General features: G+C 42.9%; 1 protein-coding gene across 4 annotated transcripts in view; it reads left to right on the forward strand.

Moving 5' to 3' along the window:
• Window positions 1-19,569, forward strand: part of CAST (calpastatin) — a 188,348-nt gene that overhangs the window by 154,576 nt on the left and 14,203 nt on the right. For all 4 annotated transcript variants that reach the window (XM_010831956.1, XM_010831953.1, XM_010831955.1 and 1 more), the window contains 10 exons: window positions 2,084-2,167; window positions 3,117-3,164; window positions 4,314-4,409; window positions 6,222-6,317; window positions 12,323-12,424; window positions 12,900-12,983; window positions 15,606-15,656; window positions 15,830-15,901; window positions 17,140-17,238; window positions 18,809-18,916. In XM_010831956.1, coding sequence (XP_010830258.1) covers window positions 2,084-2,167; window positions 3,117-3,164; window positions 4,314-4,409; window positions 6,222-6,317; window positions 12,323-12,424; window positions 12,900-12,983; window positions 15,606-15,656; window positions 15,830-15,901; window positions 17,140-17,238; window positions 18,809-18,916 — 840 coding nt within the window. The remainder of the gene's footprint in view (window positions 1-2,083; window positions 2,168-3,116; window positions 3,165-4,313; window positions 4,410-6,221; window positions 6,318-12,322; window positions 12,425-12,899; window positions 12,984-15,605; window positions 15,657-15,829; window positions 15,902-17,139; window positions 17,239-18,808; window positions 18,917-19,569) is intronic.

A 19,569-nucleotide genomic window follows, 5' to 3' on the forward strand; every position in this document is an offset into this window, starting at 1 on the left:
AGGGACTCTCAAGAGTCTTCTCCAACACCACAGTTCAAAAGCATCAATTCTTTGGCACTCAGCTTTCTTTATAGTCCAACTCTCACATCCATACGTGACTCCTGGGAAAACCAAAGCTTTGACTAGATGGAACTTTGTTGGCAAAGTAATGTCTCTGCTTTTTAATACCAGGGAATGTGTTAAATTTCCTCTAGAAAGCTAGCAAACTCTTAAAATTTAAACAAAAAGAACAGTTCCTTTTCACTCTTTCCACTAGTTTTCCTTTTAAATTATATATAAAGTATGAAGATTTTCTAATCCTCTGGATCCTTACATTGAGTTTTAGTACCTGATCGTGAATTCACTACTTTGGTTAGTCTGCTGTGATAACCCCATAAAGATTGATATGGTATAGGAGTCCATGGCCACTCCAGCACATTCTATGCCAGGGGATGCTTCAGAGAGGAGGTCCATGCCTGCTTGTCGTTCTCATAAATAATGTACCATGGCATATTTATTCTGTAGTGATACCTCATTATTAATCTCCCCGGATTCTAGGGCTTCGCTGGTAGCTCAGTTGGTAAAGAATCTGCTTGCAATGCAAGAAACCAGGGTTCTATTCCTGGGTCTGCAAGATCCCTTGGAGAAGAGAATGGCAATCCACTCCAGTACTCTTGCCTAGAAAATCCCATGGACAGAGGAGCCCAGCGGGCTACAGTCCATGGGAGTTGCAAAAGAGTCAGACATGAGTTAGCGACTAAACCACCACCATTTTTAGTGCTGTTAACTAGTCTGGAACTATGTCAATTCAGGGATGTTTGTTTTCATTGCCTATTGAATACAGACCACAGTGCAGACATTTAAGAAATATAAAGATCAAAGAGGAATAGAAAGGTATCTAGCTGTGCATATGACTCACTGTTCACAAGCCCAAGTGGGGGCACAGTCCTATATGGGTGACTCTTCCATGAGGACTGTTTTATAGCTGGAGACCTCACAGATCCCTGAACTGGGGAGAACTACGGTGTAATAGGATGTCCACTATATCCTGAAATAGAATATAACTGGAAACATTTTTTTAAAAAATCCTCTCATCCCTTAATGACGGCTATTATTCTATAGAAAAATAAAAGTATAATACCAAAGCCTAGAAAAAGTACCTGGCTTATTAAAAGTGCTCATTAAATATTTTAAAATTAATCAACTAACTAAGCATTCGATGGAGAACCACGATCTTAGGCTGAGACGTAGGTGGGAGCAATAAGGTGAGCTAGAATCAGCTAAATACCACCTACCCCACAAACACGCACACATACATACACACACTTTTGTGCCCAGTAGCTCCTTGGCTTGTGATTTAAATCCATGTCTTGATACTGATACAGATTATTACATAGCATGAAACTTCACATTACCCACCAGTAACTTAAAATGTAGACGTTCCGTCCTGAAAGCCACTGATCTGCTGCGGCAGTGCACTTCTACGTACGTGCATTCGGTTGCTCGTGGTTCAGTAATCCAGTGAATCTTGGTGTTACTGAAGGGAGTTCTTGTAAAAGAGGTAAAACCAGTTATCCATGTATCAACGAGATTTGTGATGGGATGTCTCTCCCATTTCTCATCTGTTTAACACTGAACGAGTTTAACACTCTTGAGCATTGTTTTTTTTTTTTTCTCCCCCTTAGGTAAGTACCTCATTGAGTATGACAGATGAAGGCTGTAAAATCATTGCAACTAACTTGTGCACTCTTCTTAACTTTCTTCCAAGAATATTTATTTAATTTTCTCTGCTGGTCTTTACAAATCAAGAGAGCTAGGTAAGGGTTCTTAAAGAAGTAGCCCCGTTTTACAGCTGAAGAAACTGAGGCAAAGAAAGTCTGGGTGGCTTCCCGGGGTCACGGAGACAGGGCAGGGACGCCTCCCCGGGACTCCTGGCTGGCTTGTTTTTCCTCCACCTCCAGTCTCCCTACACCACCTCCTCCCGGCCGCTCACTAGGCCCTTTAATCTGATTGGGTCTTCTCCTCAACACCCATGGAGTACATAAAGTGATGTCTTATTTTACCTGTATTATCCAATTTTTTTTTTCCTCTCCACTTTCTTTAGGCAAAAGCCAAAGAAGAGAAAGTAAAGAAATGTGGTGAAGATGAGGAAACAGTCCCATCGGAGTACAGATTAAAACCGGCCACGGTACGTTGCTCACCTTGTTGCGTGCCGGCGGCTCGCTGCTCCTGCCCATGTGTCCCGTGGCGCCCTGTCTGTCCCCAGGAGGCTTCAGGGCATGTCTGGCCAAGTTCAGATAACAACTCTGGAAACCCTGAAACTTTTATTTTCTGTCCTGAACAGTTGAACCCTTTAAAAGAGGGTTTCCTAAGTAGCGACCATGTGTGGTCACTAAAATTCCCACAAATTCAAGTGTTTCAGCTATTAACCATACTTGACATAGATCCTTAACCTTAAAGTGGAAGGAATAATTTGGAGTTTATATTTTCTCTAACTGCCAATGGATAAAAGCACATAGATCTTGTAAGTGGTAGAGAAACGTATAATGATTTACCAGTGTCTTCAGTGAAAGTGGGTTTGGTTTGGTGTGAGGAGACTGGACTTATCCCTGTAATTATATTTGTCATTTATCTTTGAAAGAATGCACATAAATGTATGATGGGAAATAGTTGTAATGCTTATATATGGAAAGTATAAAGTATTTTAAGAAATATTCTAGAATGTGAATGTCCAAACAACTAAAACAGTTTTATAGGAATGAGATCTACCTCTTCACCCTGGTTGGAGAATCAAAACCTTTTTTTCAGCCTTTCTTTGATGAAGCTGCATCTTTCTTGCCAAAGAACCTTTTAAAAAATTCTACTTCCCTATCCAAAGATGGAAATTATTTTCTAGTAACTTAAAAAAAAAAAGTACTTACATTGTACTTTATAGCATTAGGTCTTGATTTTTATAACTCAGCTCCTTATTCTGATATGTTAATTTAAAAAATTAATTTGAAATACAAACTCACTCAAACATATCAGAAAAAGACAGTCTCTTCTCTCATATCCTGGAATTTCAAAAACAAACTTAATGGAATAAGAAAGCAAAATTTTTTGTTTCATTTTAAATGAATTTTCAATTTCATTCACAGGATAAAGATGGAAAACCACTCTTGCCAGAGGCTGAAGAAAAACCCAAGGTGAGGAAATAAGTTTTTTTCTGATACTTAAAAAAAAAAATACAATGGTAAGATATAAACAGATAATTTTCATAGACCAGATCTCACTGTGGAGACTCATATGCCAGCCTAGTATTAAGGAGAAAGGAACCTTTGACAGCAGCATTTGGCCATTTCACGCATTTTAATGATTATTTACCTCATGAATTATTACCTATTATAAGTTTATAGGTGACATTCATTGTACATAGGAGCTGATATCAAGAGGGCCCTCAAATTAGGTCATTAGCATTTACTTTGATCCTATTCTTATCATCAAATGCTCTGATTCTACACTACCTTTACTTAATTTGGTATTAGCCAGCATAGTGACCTGTCATGATGATACTAAGCAACTACATTTATTAGTCACTTACTGTGTGCCTGACACCACACTAAATGGTGTTTGTGTGTTAGCATTTTGAGAACTCGCTGAATAAGGAAGGCACTATTATTATCCCCACTTGACAGGTGAGGAAATTAAGACATAAAAGGATCCTGTAAATAGCCCAAAGTCAAATAGCTAGCAAGTAGCAAGGCCAGGGCTCAAAACTCAGCCTGTCCATCTCTGGGGCCGAGCTTCTGAATTACATGCCATCTGTCTGTCTTAGATTAGGGCATGTGGAGATTTTGACCAATTACAGTAAATAAATAATACTACTTCACCAGAAGGAACTAGGGATAACAGAACTTTCCTGCCAAACCCACGTTCTCATAGAAAGGGAACATATGATCTATGTTTCCTCTGGCTTATTCATTACGGAAGTCAATAGGAAGTAGAAAAAGCAATCACATAAAAAAAACCATGCAGCTCTTCACTGGAAATGGGCAGTTTTATTTGAACAAAATTACTTTGAAATTGAAGTATCAGGAAAACTTTTAGCTGAATAAACCTTTAACATTTTTTATGGTACTCGGTGTTCAGTATTCATTACTTGTTGTGTGACATTTATCTTATATTGATAAATGAAATGTATGCCCTGTATAAATTAGCTTTGGGTTTTAGATCCTAAAATGCAGCCTAATATATGTTAACTAGAAAAACTTTTTCTCTAGGAAAGAATTTTTTCTTCTATCAAAATAAAAAAAAAATATTTCTTTTCATACTATATAATATTCCTTATATTACAGCCCCTGAGTGAATCAGAACTCATCGATGAACTCTCAGAAGATTTTGACCAGTCTAAGTGTAAAGAAAAACAATCTAAGCCAACTGAAAAAACAGAGGTATGTTTCTAAAACTTAAAATCTCCAGTTTTGGTCGTTTTTCAGTGTTTGTCTATCATCTTGAAAATGCCAAGACCAAAAGTATTTTAACAGGAAGCAGCTGATGAAAAGGCCTGTTTTGCCATATTTTTTTCACATGCTGTGTTCATCTTGCCTGTTTATGGATGTGCTTTGTTTTCCCAAGCTGACGCTGATACTCTTGCAGTTTAAGTCCTGTAATCAAGTATTCCCTTCAGGAGAGCCTTCACACCAATGCTTTTCTTTCCCTTCTTGCTTCTGTAACTGACCTACTTAAAGCTGTCATCGCTCATCACCTCAAGACGGCCGTGGCCTCTGTCTTTGGTCTCCTTCCAGCCCACCCCATGTGTCCACTGGCATTATTCTTTCTCAGGCATGTTTGTAGCCACAACATCCCCCTGTTCCAATGCCAAGAGCTTCCCAAAAAAGTTCCTGCTTGTTTATTTGGGTCTGGAGAAGGAAATGGCAACCCACTCCAGTGCTCTTGCCTGGACAGTCCCATGGACAGAGGGGCCTGGCGGGCTACAGTCCACGGGGTTGCAAGAGTCGGACACGACTGAGCGACTAAACACCACCACCACCAGCTTCCTTCCCTACCAAGATGTGTCCCCCATCACTAAACTCTGATAGTAAGTACTTATGTATCTTCAAGCTTTTCTCATGTGGTTCTTTCTGCTTGGAATAACCTCTCCAAATTCTAGATCAGCTAAAATTGTAGTCAGCCCTAAAAGGCTCTGCTAAAATATGGCCTTTGTCTCCCGCATGTCCCTCCCCAAACCTTACCACACTTCCAACTCTTAAGAAGCAGAATACAACACGCCAGGGAAGTCTGTCATGCTTTCTTTTTATATCCCTGTTGGGACATTTGTTGCAAACAAGCTTTTAGCTGCTTTGGTCTTTACTTCTCACATGTGTACATATTTTTACATAGTAAATTTCTTGAAAGAAGAGATCATACACTATTAATGATCATCTGGTAAGCACCTTGCATATAGGATTTGCTTCCATAAATGTCTGGAATAAAAGCAACCTGTTTGAAATTTTACTCTTGTGACAAAATGATAGTGACTCTCAAACTTCAGTGTGCATCAAGATGACTGGGAAGGTTTATCAAAGTACAGATTACTGAGCCCCACTCCCAGAATTCTTGATTTAGTATGTTAAGGTGGGGCATACGAATTTGAATTTCTAACAAGTTCCCTAGCAGTGCTGAGGTTGGTGGTCGCAGGACCTCATTTTGAGAACCCCCGGGATAGTCTTACCACCTTGCGTTTGTACCTAGCTATTTCCAACTGACAGGGTGCTGTTAGATATATGAACATGATATATTTAAATATTGCATAATTGCAATATATATATATATAGTACAGCTATATAATATTATGTTATATAACATTATGTATATATGATGGCAAATCATCTAAATAATGACAGTTGATAACAATCTTTGCGCTTACTGTGTTCCCATGTACTATGCAAAGCACTTAGTGTGTTTTGTCTCATTAAAGGCCTTGAGATGTAGGTACTGTCATTGTTCTCATTTTGCAGATGTGGAAACTGTGTCTCAGAGAGGTTAAGTAACCCACCTAAGGTAAGAGGTAAAACCAAGTGACGTAGTGGTAGCTGCAGAGGTTTAACGTACCTTGAGTTATTCACTGCTCAAGATCCTTAGGCATTCAAGAAAATCATGCTCACGGCGGGTAGGGTAGCAGACCGTATTGTTGGTTCATTGTTGTCCCATTTTAATAACTGGGTATTTCAGAAGTCCTTCGTTGTGCCTGATTCTTTCTGCAGGCATCCCCGGCCGCTGCCCCCGTACCCGTGGCAGAGGACGTGCCTTGGACCTCTATGTGTTCCGTGCAGTCGGCTCCGCCCACAGCAGCTCCAGCGGTGAGTGACCCTCTGGGCCTTGAGAAATGTCTTGAGAAAGCAGTGTTCTTTCTCCCCTGCCCTTCTTCCTGTATTACCAATGTATTACCTTGTTCTAGCAAGATAAAAATTAAATCTTAGATAGCTCTATTATCCTCCAGGGAGGATAATACAGCTCCAGGGAGGAGCTGGAAACTCAGGCTAGATTTAAAGGTTTCCACTATTTCAGGTGGTTTTGTTTTTAACCTCTTGACATGCTTTCTAGCTCCTCAGCTACTGTGGATAATCATGCTTCTTCACTTTCTTGTGTCTTTCAAGCTGATTTGGAGCCCCACCAACAGCCAGAAGCACTTTTTATTGACTGTCCTGATGGAAAAGTCTGCACCTTTATCATCAGTTCAGTCACTCAGTTGTGTCTGACTCTTTGCGACACCATGGACTGCAGTATGCCAGGCCTCCCTGTCCATCACTGACTCCCGGAGTTTACTCAAACTCATGTCCATCACGTCAGTGATGCCATCCGACCATTTCATCCCCTTCTCCTCCTGCCTTCAGTCTTTCCCAGCATCAGGGTCTTTTCCAATGAGTCAGTTCTTCGCATCAGGTAGCCAAAGTATTGGAGTTTCAGCTTCAACATCAGTCCTTCCAGTGAATATTCAAGACTGATTTCCTTTAGGATGGACTGGTTGGATCTCCTTGCAGTCCAAGGGACTCTCAAGAGTCTTCTCCAACACCACAGTTCAAAAGCATCAATTCTTCGGAGCTCAGCTTTCTTTATAGTCCAACTCTCACATCCATACATGACCACTGGAAAAACCATAGCTTTGACTCTACAGACCTTTGTTGGCAAAGTAATCTCTCTGCTTCTCAATATGCTGTTTAGGTTGGTCATAGCTTTTCTTCCAAGGAGCAAGTGTCTTTTAATTTCATGGCTGCAGTCACCATCTGCAGTGATTTTGGAGCCCCCCAAAAATACTCTGTCACTGTTTTCATTGTTACCCCATCTATTTGCCATGAAGTGATGGGATCAGATGCCATGATCTTAGTTTTGTGACTATTTTAAGCCAACTTTTTCACTCTCTTCTTTCACTTTCAACAAGAGGCTCTTTAGTTCTTCCCTTTCTGCCATAAGGGGTGGTGTCATCTGTATATCTGAGAAGGCAATGGCACCCCACTCCAGTACTCTTGCCTGGAAAATCCCATGGATGGAGGAGCCTGGAAGGCTGCAGTCCATGGGGTTGCTGAAGGTCGGACACGACTGAGCGACTTTACTTTCACTTTTCAATTAAATGCATTGGAGAAGGAAATGGTGACCCACTCCAGTGTTCTTGCCTGGAGAATCCCAAGGATGGGGGAGCCTGGTGGGTTGCCCTCTATGGGGTCGCACAGAGTCAGACATGACTGAAGCAACTTAGCAGCAGCAGCAACAGCAGCATCTGTATATCTGAGGTTATTGATGTTTCTCCCGGCAATCTTGATTCCAGCTTGTGCTTCCTCCAGCCCAGCGTTTCTCATGATGTACTCTGCATGTAAGTTAAATAAGCAGGGTGACAATATACAGCCTTGTTGTACTCCTTTTCCTATTTGGAACCAGTCTGTTGTTCCATGTCCAGTTCTAACTGTTGCTTCTTGACGTGCATACAGATTTCTCAGGAGGCAGGTAAGGTGGTGTGGTGTTCCCATCTCTTGAAGAATTTTCCACAGTTTGTTGTGATCCACACAGTCAAAGGTTTTAGCATAGTCAATAAAGCAGAATTAGATGTTTCTCTGGAACTCTCTTGCTTTTTCCATAATCCAACAGATGTTGGCAATTTTATCTCTGGTTCCTCTGCCTTTTCTAAATCCAGCTTGAACATCTGGAATTTCTCAGTTCATATACTGTTGAAGCCTGGCTTGGAGAATTTTGAGCATTACTTTACTATTGTGTGGGATGAGTGCAATTGTGTGGTAGTTTGAACATTCTCTGGCATTGCCTTTCTTTGGGATTGGAGTGAAAACTGACCTTTTCCAGTCCTGTGGCCACTGCTGAGTTTTCCAACTTTGCTGGCTTATTGAGCGCAGCATTTTCACAGCATCATCTTTTAAGGTTTGAAATAGCTCAACTGGAATTCCATCACCTCTACTAGCTTTGTTCATAGTGATGCTATGGCCCACTTGACTTCATATTCCAGGATGTCTGGCTCTAGGTGGGTGATCACACCATCATGATTATCTGGGTCATACAGATCTTTTTTGTACAGTTCTGTGTATACATAGAATTCTGTGAATACACAGAAGAACACAGAAGAACCTTTATCATCATGACTCCTTTTTTCTCCCAACTGAATGGCGACAGATGGACTCACTTCCTTTCCCTTTCTTCTTTTTGTGTCTCTGACTTTTTGACTTTTTGTATGAAGTGTGATATTTAACTGGTTGAATCTGTGTTCTTCTGTTTTCATTAGCAAGTAGATTCTGACTCAGAGGATACCAGCTGATGGAACTATGTTTCCTTACTATAGACTTAGTGAATCTACAGGCTAAATAACTATCTTCTAGATTCTTTGCAGTATCTTCTCATTAAATTTTCATGAGGACACTGTGAAGTCTGTTTTGATCATGTCTCTCTTATTAATGAGGAAAATGAACTTTGAATGGACCTTGAGCAATTCACTTCACCCTTCAGAATCTCAGCTAGATTTAAAATAGGGTCCTGCACTCAGTCCCCCTCAAGCCTAGTGTGGATATGGGCCAGGTCTGACACTCACAGCTCAGTTGGATCATTCTCCTGTGGAAAAATTAAAGTGGGTGAAGAAACTCCTCTCCTGGTGGAACTTGGAAAGGCTTGCATGTGGAGGACAGGATCCTGCTGAGAAGTGGGAACAGCACTGTTTCCTGGGGAGACCAGTGAGCCCAGGTCAGGCCAGCACAGAGGTGTGGAGCCCTTGGGATACTGGGGTCTGTGCATTTAGTTGTTTGAGAGAAGAGGGCCTTGGGGAAGGTGTGGGACGTGTGTCCTGGGTACCCCGAGTGGGTGCTTCCTGCCAGGGAATCCTGGGTGCCATCGGCAAATCCCGTCACAGCCTTCCTCCTGCCTTGGACAGGACATGACCTCCTTTTTGGCGTGGGAGATTCTCAGGGTACCCTCCAAACACTATGAGGTTGTGGGAGTCAAGCCACAGGCCAGAGTGGTAAAGAACAGAAGTGGGAGAGAGAATCTTGGCAGAGACTGTGCAGGGAGTAGGCACAGAGTCAGTGACTGGAGTCAAAAAGACAGTAGCCAACATTCCAGTGCAGAACTCTCGTACCTAAACATGGCCACTACCTGTCGTCCTGAGTGTGACTGCCAGGGCTTAAGAGCAAGTTAGCTCCTTTCCAACTTTACCTTGACTGTAGAGACTCAAGCATTGGAGAGCGGGAAAAAAAAAAGAGCCATTCTCTTACCCCCTCTCCTGGGCCTCTACTCCACCAACTCTGGTTACCACGGTTGCGGAGTTTCTCACCACTGAGGTCAGTTGGCATTTCTGGGGTTGTGACGCCCACGGGAGCCAGAAACAATAGGCGCAGAATGTGATAAAGGTCAGAGAACTCCAGAGAGGCTGGAGGATGAACGAGCAAAAGCAGACAGTAAGCCAGGAGGGCGGGGATGAGTGTCTGCTGTCTGCATTCTTGTGGTAGAAAAAGAAAGTTTCCGGAGATTTGAGTTCTAGTTCTGAACTTGACAATGGAGATAGAAGCTTTTGTCCATAGTCCTGTTTCTAGATCCATTAGTATTAAGACTGCTGCTTCTCCTAGCTCTTCTAATGCTGTTTCACTTATTTCTTGAATCAGAGGACACAGAATAAGGCAGCGTTGGTGTCCAAAGATTCTGCAGCAGAGACTAGAAGACAAAAGTGTGAGCAAGTGACTGGGATCAGGTAGCAATGAGATTGTTTGGCTAAGACTTGGGGACCCCAGCAACTCTTGGTTACAATCCCAAGCAGGTTGAAGACATCAGGGGTGTTTGTTGTCCCTGGGGGGGAAAAAAATCTATGGAGTCTCCAACCACTCAGTTCAGTCCAATTGCTCAGTCGTGTCCAATTTTTTGCGACCCCATGGACTACAGCGCTCCAGGCCTCCCTGTCCATCACCAACTCCCAGAGTTCACTCAAACTCATGTCCATTGAGTCAGTGGTGCCATCCAGCCATCTCATCCTCTGTCGTCCCCTTCTCCTTCTGCTTTCAATCCTTCCCAGCATCAGGGTCTTTTCCAGTGAGTCAGTTCTTCGCATCAGGTAGCCAAAGTATTGGAGTTTCAGCTTCAGCATCAATCCTTTTCCAATGAATAATCTAACCACTAGATGGTGATAAATCCCTTCCCACTTAACTGCCCTTTATTCCCTGGTGATCTTTTGTGGTGCAGCTTAGCAGCAGAACAAGTTTTCTTACTTAGGAGGGTAGCTAAGCTATAGAAAACAGAAAGACGCTTTTACTCCAATATGTACTCCATGTGAGGTCATATATCTTTTACGATAAGAATAATCTTTGAGACTGTTTAATTCAGGAGCCTTTACTTTGGATCAAGACCAACTGTGGGAAATTCATCAATTCTGCAACCCACACAGTAGAAACAATAGTTTAGTCAATGGTACTTATCCTTGATATGCATGATGTGTTCAGTTTTATATTCTTCATTAAAAATAAGCCTGACCAGCACCTGCTAAATTGATTTAAGTGCTGCTCACGTATGGATCGTGACCTATGGTTTGAAAAAAGCCAGCTCAAGGCAATGGCACCCCACTCCAGTACTCTTGCCTGGAGAATCCCATGGACGGAGGAGCCTGGTAGGCTGCAGTCCATGGGGTCGCTAAGAGTCGGACACAACTGAGCGACTTTACTTTCACTTTTCACTTTCATGCATTGGAGAAGGAAATGGCAACCCACTCCAGTGTTCTTGCCTGGAGAATCCCATGGACGGAGGAGCCTGGTAGGCTGCAGTCCATGGGGTCGCTAAGAGTCGGACACAACTGAGCGACTTTACTTTCACTTTTCACTTTCATGCATTGGAGAAGGAAATGGCAACCCACTCCAGTGTTCTTGCCTGGAGAATCCCATGGACGGAGGAGCCTGGTAGGCTGCAGTCCATGGGGTCGCTAAGAGTCGGACACAACTGAGCGACTTTACTTTCACTTTTCACTTTCATGCATTGGAGAAGGAAATGGCAACCCACTCCAGTGTTCTTGCCTGGAGAATCCCAGGGACAGGGGGAGCCTGGTGGGCTGCCGTCTATGGGGTCGCACAGAGTCGGACACGACTGAAGCAACTTAGCAGCAGTAGCAGTCCTATCTTTTAGCCCAAACATAATTTATTCTTTATTTTCCCTTTATGCCATTTACATTCTGTGTTCATCCAGTTTTTTTTTTTTTTTTTTTAATAACACTGTGTCCGGTGTTATTACTGTATCTTAGGGAGCATGTTTCATTTTCATCAGCTGGACCACAGGCAGACTGCTCTCACTGTGTCACTCAGATTAGTAGTTGACACAGACCGTCATCTGAACTGGCGTGAGCCCACTCCGACCAGTAGAAGCCACACAGAGAACGCAGGCTTCTGTGCCTACAGGCTCAGCCAGAGTCATCGCCTCCAGGGCAGGTCTGGCTGTTTCAATGGGAAAAACATCCTCTCGAGGGCTTTTCTGGGCCTCTTTCCTGTGCCATCTCTAGGACAGTTGCCTGAAGATCATGTCTTTTTCTTCTTTCCTGGCTTTCGGCTTCTCCGTGGTCCTCCCCATTCAGTGAACTGCCTTATTCCTGAACCAGAGTGCTGGTTGCCAGCTCACAAATTGCACACTCTTAATGTTTAATGTAAGAAGCTTGCCCTCATTTTTAACACGTCAGGTTTTTTAAACCTAGATTCTAATTCCGTAGATTTTCCAAATTATTAAAAGATGACCTGTGCTTCTTATCTAGGCCTGAAAGAAGGATGTGCTCATCTGAGTTGTTCGTTGTAGTCTCTTTTAAAAGGCATGGTTAACCATCTACTTAGTATACCCGCTGCTGTGCTTTCAGAAGGGCATGGTGCCAGACGATGCTGTCGAAGCCTTGGCTGGAAGCCTGGGCAAAAAGGAAGCAGATCCAGAAGACGGAAAGCCTGTGGAGGATAAAGTCAAGGTAATGGCAGCTCAGAAACTTCTAGAAAGGAGCTATCATTGGTTACCCCAACTCCCCAAATAAATCAGTTTAAAAAAAAAAAAATTCCTGCAGCACACGGCCGGCTGGACCCCTCTGTTACGATGCATGTCCTGCTTAATAAGTGAAGCAGAGCGAGCGCCAGTGTTTAGGTGTGGCAGTGGATGGCCGGCGTGCAGAGATCGGGCTTCTGAGTCTCACCTTGTCCACCCGGTTTCCATTGCCAAGGACCAAGGCGGGAAGTGGTACTGCCTGCCGCTCCTCACAGCTGCCCCTTAACCCGGCAGGCTGAAAACAGTGGTCTCTGAGCCTGCTAACCCAGGAGGATACAGCGTCAAAGATACAGTTGCTGTGGGAACCTCACAGTGGAGTCACTGACCTTGGATTTAGTCACTCAGGCATCCACTTTATCAGAGAACGAGGTACTAACACTGAAAATGGTTTAATTTTTATTCAGGAGAAAGCCAAAGAAGAGGATCGTGAGAAACTTGGTGAAAAAGAAGAAACGATTCCTCCTGATTACAGATTAGAAGAAGCCAAGGTAAACAGGCCGGGATCTTTTTTTCTAACTTATTTTCATTCATATTGAATTTCATATACATAAAGAAGGGACATGGAACAGACCTGGGATATAAAAGTCATGTTTCTTAGTATTTCAAACATCAAGTAGTATTACTTAACTCACATCCTGTTAGCACACCCACTGTAAAGCTAAAATATTTGTCAGTGGCCTGTCACTCCTTCCTTAGGGGAAAGAAGTCTAAGATTTTCTTGTCTGATATGTGGTTTGTTACAATACCAGAAATAAACAAAACTCAGGAAATCTTTATATGGATAGATAGGAAAACCAAAGGAAAGTAAAGTCGCTCAGTCGTGTCCGACTCTTTGTGACCCCATGGACTGTAGCCTACCAGGCTCCTCCGTCCATGGGATTTCCCAGGCAAGAATACTGAAGTGGGCTGCCATTTCCTTCTCCAGGGGATCTTCCCAACCCAGGGATCGAACCCAGGTCTTCCGCATTGCAGGCAGACGCTTGACCGTCTGAGAACCAATTACTTCCTGAAGAAGGATTTACAAAACTTAGATAAAGTTGAAAAATAGCCCATTTGACATTGTATTATAGTGAGCAATATGGCCTTCCTTGGTGGCTCAGATGGTAAAGAATCTGCCTGCAATGCAGGAGACCCAGGTTCAATTCCTGGGTCGGGATGACCCCCTGGAGGAGGAATGGCATCCCACTCCAGTATTCCTGCCTGGAGAATTCCCATGGACAGAGGAGCCTGGCAGGCTACAGTCTATAGGGTTGCAAAGAGTCAGACATGACTGAGCAACTCAATATAGCCAGTGATAAATTGACCCATTTCCTTTATTTTGAGTATACAGATTGTACAGAAAAAGTGATATGGGAGAGACCACTACTTAAGAGAATATTCTACCAGACTTCATGAATAATGCAGGAAAATCAAATTGATACTCTTTGTATTCATCGATTTGCACTAGTCCATTTATGTGGCAAAGATAGGAACTATACTGAGCGCTCTCCCTGATCGAAAGTTTATTATGCTGGGTCCCTTTAGTCTGCTTCCTTTCTGCATTTCACAATTCAGTCGAAACCATGGCATTTCTATTTGTTTGGGCTTGTATGTTTATAAGGTTCTTAGACCACGTGGCCCGTAAGTAGCTGTCACATTCGATAAAGCTGGTCAAGTGCCTGTAACTCTCTTTAGAGTAGGAGGTTGGAGGTTGGTTACTTTCTCTCTCCCTTTGCTGGATTTTCATCGTAACTTCTAAGAACGTGGCCAGTTAGCTTTCCTGACCACTTTATTCTGTGGTTGTCTCATCCTCAACTATGGATCTCACCCATTATGAATTACCTATGGCTTCATAACATGTCCAGGTGCTGCTTGATTTCGGGGTTAAATCTTGTGTTGTTCTTCAACTGCTCCCATCAGGCCTCCTCAGGAGAGTCAGCTCCCCAAGGTAGACTGCAGGTGTCCCCTTCCAAACTTGGGATGATCTCAGTGTGAGTGTGGAACAAGTGTACCCCCTGTCCCCACTCCTGTGTGCCCCCTTGGGAGATTTGCTGCCTTGGCAGCTAAGGGGTGGCAGAGAGCGCACCCTGGGCTCTGTTCCCCTCCTAACTGGACAGTGATTAGAAGGTCCATGAGGACGCAGAGGACGTGGAAATGGGGGAAAGCACTTTGAGAAAAGGGAAGCTGGTGATACTCTTGACCTCCGCATCTCCTCGAATGTTAAAGCAAACGAAAACCACCTTGATCAGTGTATCAGGGGAACTGTGCAGTTGACCCTGGAGTGACACGGGTTTGAATTGCCTGGGTGCACTTCTGTTGGGACTTTTTTCACTAGTAAACACTACAGCATCTCACCTTCTGTGGTTGACTGAATCCACAGATACGGAATTGAGGATACTGAGGGCCAGGTGTAAATTACACATGGATTTTTTCAGCTGCTTGGGATGTCCGTGCCCTAACCTCTGCAGTTATCCAAGGGTTAACTGTGTGTACAAACAGAGAATCTTGTGCTTACACATTTTTGCATGTGTAGATAAATGGGATTTTACCATTTATTTATAAATCGCCTTTTACTAAAGAGCCCCAAATGCTTTATTGATTTTGTCCCATTACTCAGAAGTGGCACTTAGGGTCATTTGAAGGTTGGCATCATCTGAACTGTAAGTTTTGAGCGTCATACCCCTAGGGTGAATTTTCCCAGTGCTTGGTATCGGTGCTTGGCACAGAGTCGGTGCACAGTGGTTGGATGCACTGCCTCTAAAGTTACCCGGCTTTTCCCAGGCAACTCGTGCAAAGCCCCCTCCCCAGGCCAGCGAGGGTCTCATCCCCGTGTTCCCTCTGTGTCCTGTGCACGCTGTGCCACACACCACAGTAGCCGTTGTCCGTGGGCTTCTGGAGTTGGCAAGCCCCATTAGCAGCCCACATGCCTAGGGGATGTCTGTCAGCTGTTTCTTGACATGAGCTCATGAGAGCCTATTTCCTGGTGAGAGAATCTGTTTCCTGGAATGAGGAATCGACTTCATAATGAACATCATCAGCTATAACCTATCAACCTCTGATGCTGTTTACAGAGTGCACACTTAGAATACATGTGAAATGACTCAATGCCATGTTTTTCTCCACCTGCACAGGATAAAGACGGAAAACCACTGCTGCCAAAAGAGGTCAAGGAACCGCTCCCAGTAAGCAAGCCAGTTTTTCTCTGAGTGTATCTTTCTCCTTTAGTCCTGATGGTTAATTTAGGAAGGGCAGAGCTTTCTGTGTAACGAGCTGATCAGCATATATGCAGTGACAGTACTTTGGAGAGGAGACTGACGAGGTAGCGTTTGCTGACACGTCTCCTGGTTCTTTGCAGCCCTTGAGTGAAGACGTCCTCCTCGATGCTCTGTCCAAGGACTTCACTGTCCCCTCAGACACATCATCGCCTGTAAGTCTCCTGAGAGTCCTGGTTTTAGTGCCTCACTTTTTAGGGTAGCAGAAATAAGTGGAAACCTGTGACTTAGAATCCGACATGAGAGATGAGGAAACAGTCATGAAATTAGTGGCCCTCAACCCATTGTGGCCATTAAAGATGTATTCCATCAGGAAATATGGTCCAGCACGCTGGATGTTTTCAACAGTGTAACTAATAGAGCCAGTGGCCATGCACTCTGTCAAGTATATGCATGGAAAGAGAATTTAAAACGGAGCTGTCCAATATATTTGAAAAATAAATGCATAAAAATATGGAAAAAAACTGAAAAGCATTTTATTTTTAGGGAAGATTAACCCAACTAAGTGCCAGGATTTATTATACAGTAATGTTAAAAAGTAAAGTTCTGATTCAGAAAGTGAAGCCAAAAGCCAATGGGAAAATAACCCATCAATGACAGATTTAGTATATCTTTAAAGTGAGAAACGTCATTATTTCAGAAAGATTCTAAAATAATATACTACTTAACATTAAGAAAAAAATGATACAACTGAAACCTCATCCTGTATGCCAAATATTAAAGCAATAGTAGCACTTATTCTGGAGAAGGCAATGGCAGCCCACTCCAGTGTTCTTGCCTGGAGAATCCCCGGGACAGGAGAGCCTGGTGGGCCGCCGTCTATGGGGTCGCACAGTCAGACACGACTGAAGCGACTTAGCAGCAGCAGCAGCAGCACTTATACAGAATTAAAAATAGGATAAGTATCTAATTTAGGCAAGCAAGGCTATTGGAGACAGGCATACCCATTCACTGCTTTTAGCAGCATGATTTTCTAGCAGCTTTTAAAGAGAAGTTATTTGGTGCAATATAGCTAGCACCATACAGAGAGAGAGCCACTTCTAAAATTTACTCAGAGCAACTCATTACAAAGAGCAAAGCTAAAACACTTCCATCAGCCTAAATGTGCAACAAGAAATGTATAAGCCATAAAACTCTTAAATAATTAGCTTATTGAATATTTAGGATAATAAGCAGGAAGAGAAAATAGGAAAGTGTATAAAATAATGCTTGGAGTAGAAAGTAGAATAAAATGGCTCTTAAGCTGCTGTGTTGCTGTGCTTCCATTCGGATCAAGAGAACAACCATCATAAAGCTGTCCCGAGGGTTTTATTTAAGTAATGGCATTGTGGGCATAATTTGCTACAACATATTACGGGTCAAATCTTTTTTCGTGATTGTTTTCTTACAAAAGCAATTTGAAGATGCTAAACTTTCAGCTGTCGTCTCTGAAGTGGTTTCCCAAACCCCAGCTCCAACCACCCAGGCAGCCGGTCCACCCCCCAGCACTGCGGTAAGCAGCATGGCTTATAAGTACTTGGTTTTTGAGCAGCAACTAGAGGGTCAACAAAATTGTTACCACAGTCACCTTCTGTTTCAGAAGAGGTAAGACTGGCAAGATAGGGAGATGACAGAGATTATCTAAAATGATTAAATAAAACAATTCCTGTGAAAGTATTTTACACACACTGAAGGAGCTTAATATATTGTTGCTTTATTAGAATTGAAGTGCAATAATGCATATTGTGTATATATTCAGATTTTTTAAATTGTTTCGCTTTCTTGACAATGTTTCCTTCCTTTATATTTTTTCTGATACATGCTGTAAGTACTACTCATTATTTAACCTCAAGTTTACTTTAACGAATTGTTCAGTGTTTGAGCTTCTCTCTGCCCACCAAATCACAGATTCCTGGTAGAAAAGCATTGTTTTCCTCCCAGTCATACCAGTAAAAACTTGTCATTTTCATGCTAGTAATGGAAAAACCTCAGTGTCAATATCGTTTTAATTATTTACACGTTCTGAGGCAAGACTGTGGGACCAAAGCTTTTCCTGACTTCCTTGATTAATTTTCTTTACGATACCAAATTATACATGATGCCGGAGACCACGGCACATCAAAAGATAAAGAGATTGTCCTAAACCAAACCCCCAGCTCCTTGGGCTGAGATAGAAGTGCTTCATGAGCTAGTTGGAGACGAAGTAGCTTGAGTGAAGTCAGCTAGGCTCCCTTGCCTTTTGATGTAGCATCAAAGCTTGCTTCCTGCTGCACTCTGAGATTCTGAGTGAATTTTCCTCCTGTTGGGTCAGTCGTGGGATCATCTGAAAATATCCAGAGGCACAATGACAAAGCCCAGATCTGGCTGTGGGCGGCGCCACCATTCACTGCTATAATCCTGGGCGCTCATGAAGCAGTTAAAACCAGTAAAATGCCCTCTCTCCATGTGTCTGTGTGTATGTCTGCACACACACCCACAGTGACAAAAGTCCCTGTGCAACAGAAGGAAGACTCATTAATAACCAGGCTGCCGTTTACACTTCAGTTCTTAATACTCGGATTTTAGGAGTCCCTAGAATAGTGATCGAGGCTGTTAAGAAACATCCACAATCAAAAAACCTTTTTGGCCTTCCACAGTATGTTTTAGAATGATCCCTTTCCCATCACTTCCTCCGTCAGAGTTTTTAGTTTTTGTTAATATTTTATTTGAAGCTGTCATTAAAACTAGGTATAAAGCTTTATTTACAACAATACACTTGGGAATCAGAGAGTAAACTTAGTGTTTTTGCGGGGAACATAATGTTACATGTACTGAAGGCATCATAAGACTTCTAGAAATCGGGCCAAGAACCCCATCTTTTTAGGAAGGACCTATTTTCTAGGAAGAAAAATGCATCTAGGGGTGGGGAGGGTAGCCAGGTGCAGAGAGGTGCTGAGTGAAGCGAGGGACAAAGAGCCGGCGTCTCTGCCACCTGCCCCCTCCCTGGGGAAAACCCACGAGCTTACGGAAGTCTCAGAGGCATTGTTGGGGCTGCAGGTGACCTAAGGTGGCTAACCAGTGACTAATTCAGATTTACTTTTTAGCAGCGTGACAACAAAGAACTTGACGATGCCCTGGATCAACTTTCTGACAGTCTCGGGCAAAGACAGCCTGATCCAGATGAGAATAAACCCGTAGAGGATAAAGTCAAGGTACAAGAAAAAAGTCATTTAAATTGAAAGTTTTTATAGCCCTCTTTTTTGGGGGGGGAGGCGGGTGTTAGTTCTAAAAGCTCTTGTAGGTCTTCATAGACCCATTCAACTTCAGCTTCTTCAGCGTTACTGGTTGGGGCATAGGCTCACCGTGATATTGAATGGTTTGCCTTGGAAACGAACAGAGATCATTCTGTCGTTTTTGAGATTGCATCCAAGTACTGCATTTCAGACTCTTTTGTTGACCATGATGGCTACTCCATTTCTTCTGAGGGATTCCTGCCCACAATAGTAGATATAATGGTCATCTGAGTTAAATTCACACATTCCAGTTCATTCTAGTTCGCTGATTCCTAGAATGTCGATGTTCACTCTTGGCATCTCCTGTTTGACCACTTCCAATTTGCCCTAACGTTCCAGGTTCCTATGCAATATTGCTCTTTACAGCATCGGACTTTGCCTCTATCACCAGTCACATCTACAACTGGGTATTGTTTTTGCTTTGGCTCTGTCCCTTCATTCTTTCTGGAGTTATTTCTCCACTGATCTCCAGTAGCATATTGGGCACCTACCAACCTGAGGAGTTCCTCTTTCAGTATCCTATCATTTTGCCTTTTCATACTGTTCATGGGGTTTCAAGGCAAGAATACTGA

The sequence above is a fragment of the Bison bison genome, unplaced genomic scaffold (genome assembly GCF_000754665.1).
Source record: "Bison bison bison isolate TAMUID 2011002044 unplaced genomic scaffold, Bison_UMD1.0 scf7180017864533, whole genome shotgun sequence".
Taxonomy (NCBI): domain Eukaryota; kingdom Metazoa; phylum Chordata; class Mammalia; order Artiodactyla; family Bovidae; genus Bison; species Bison bison.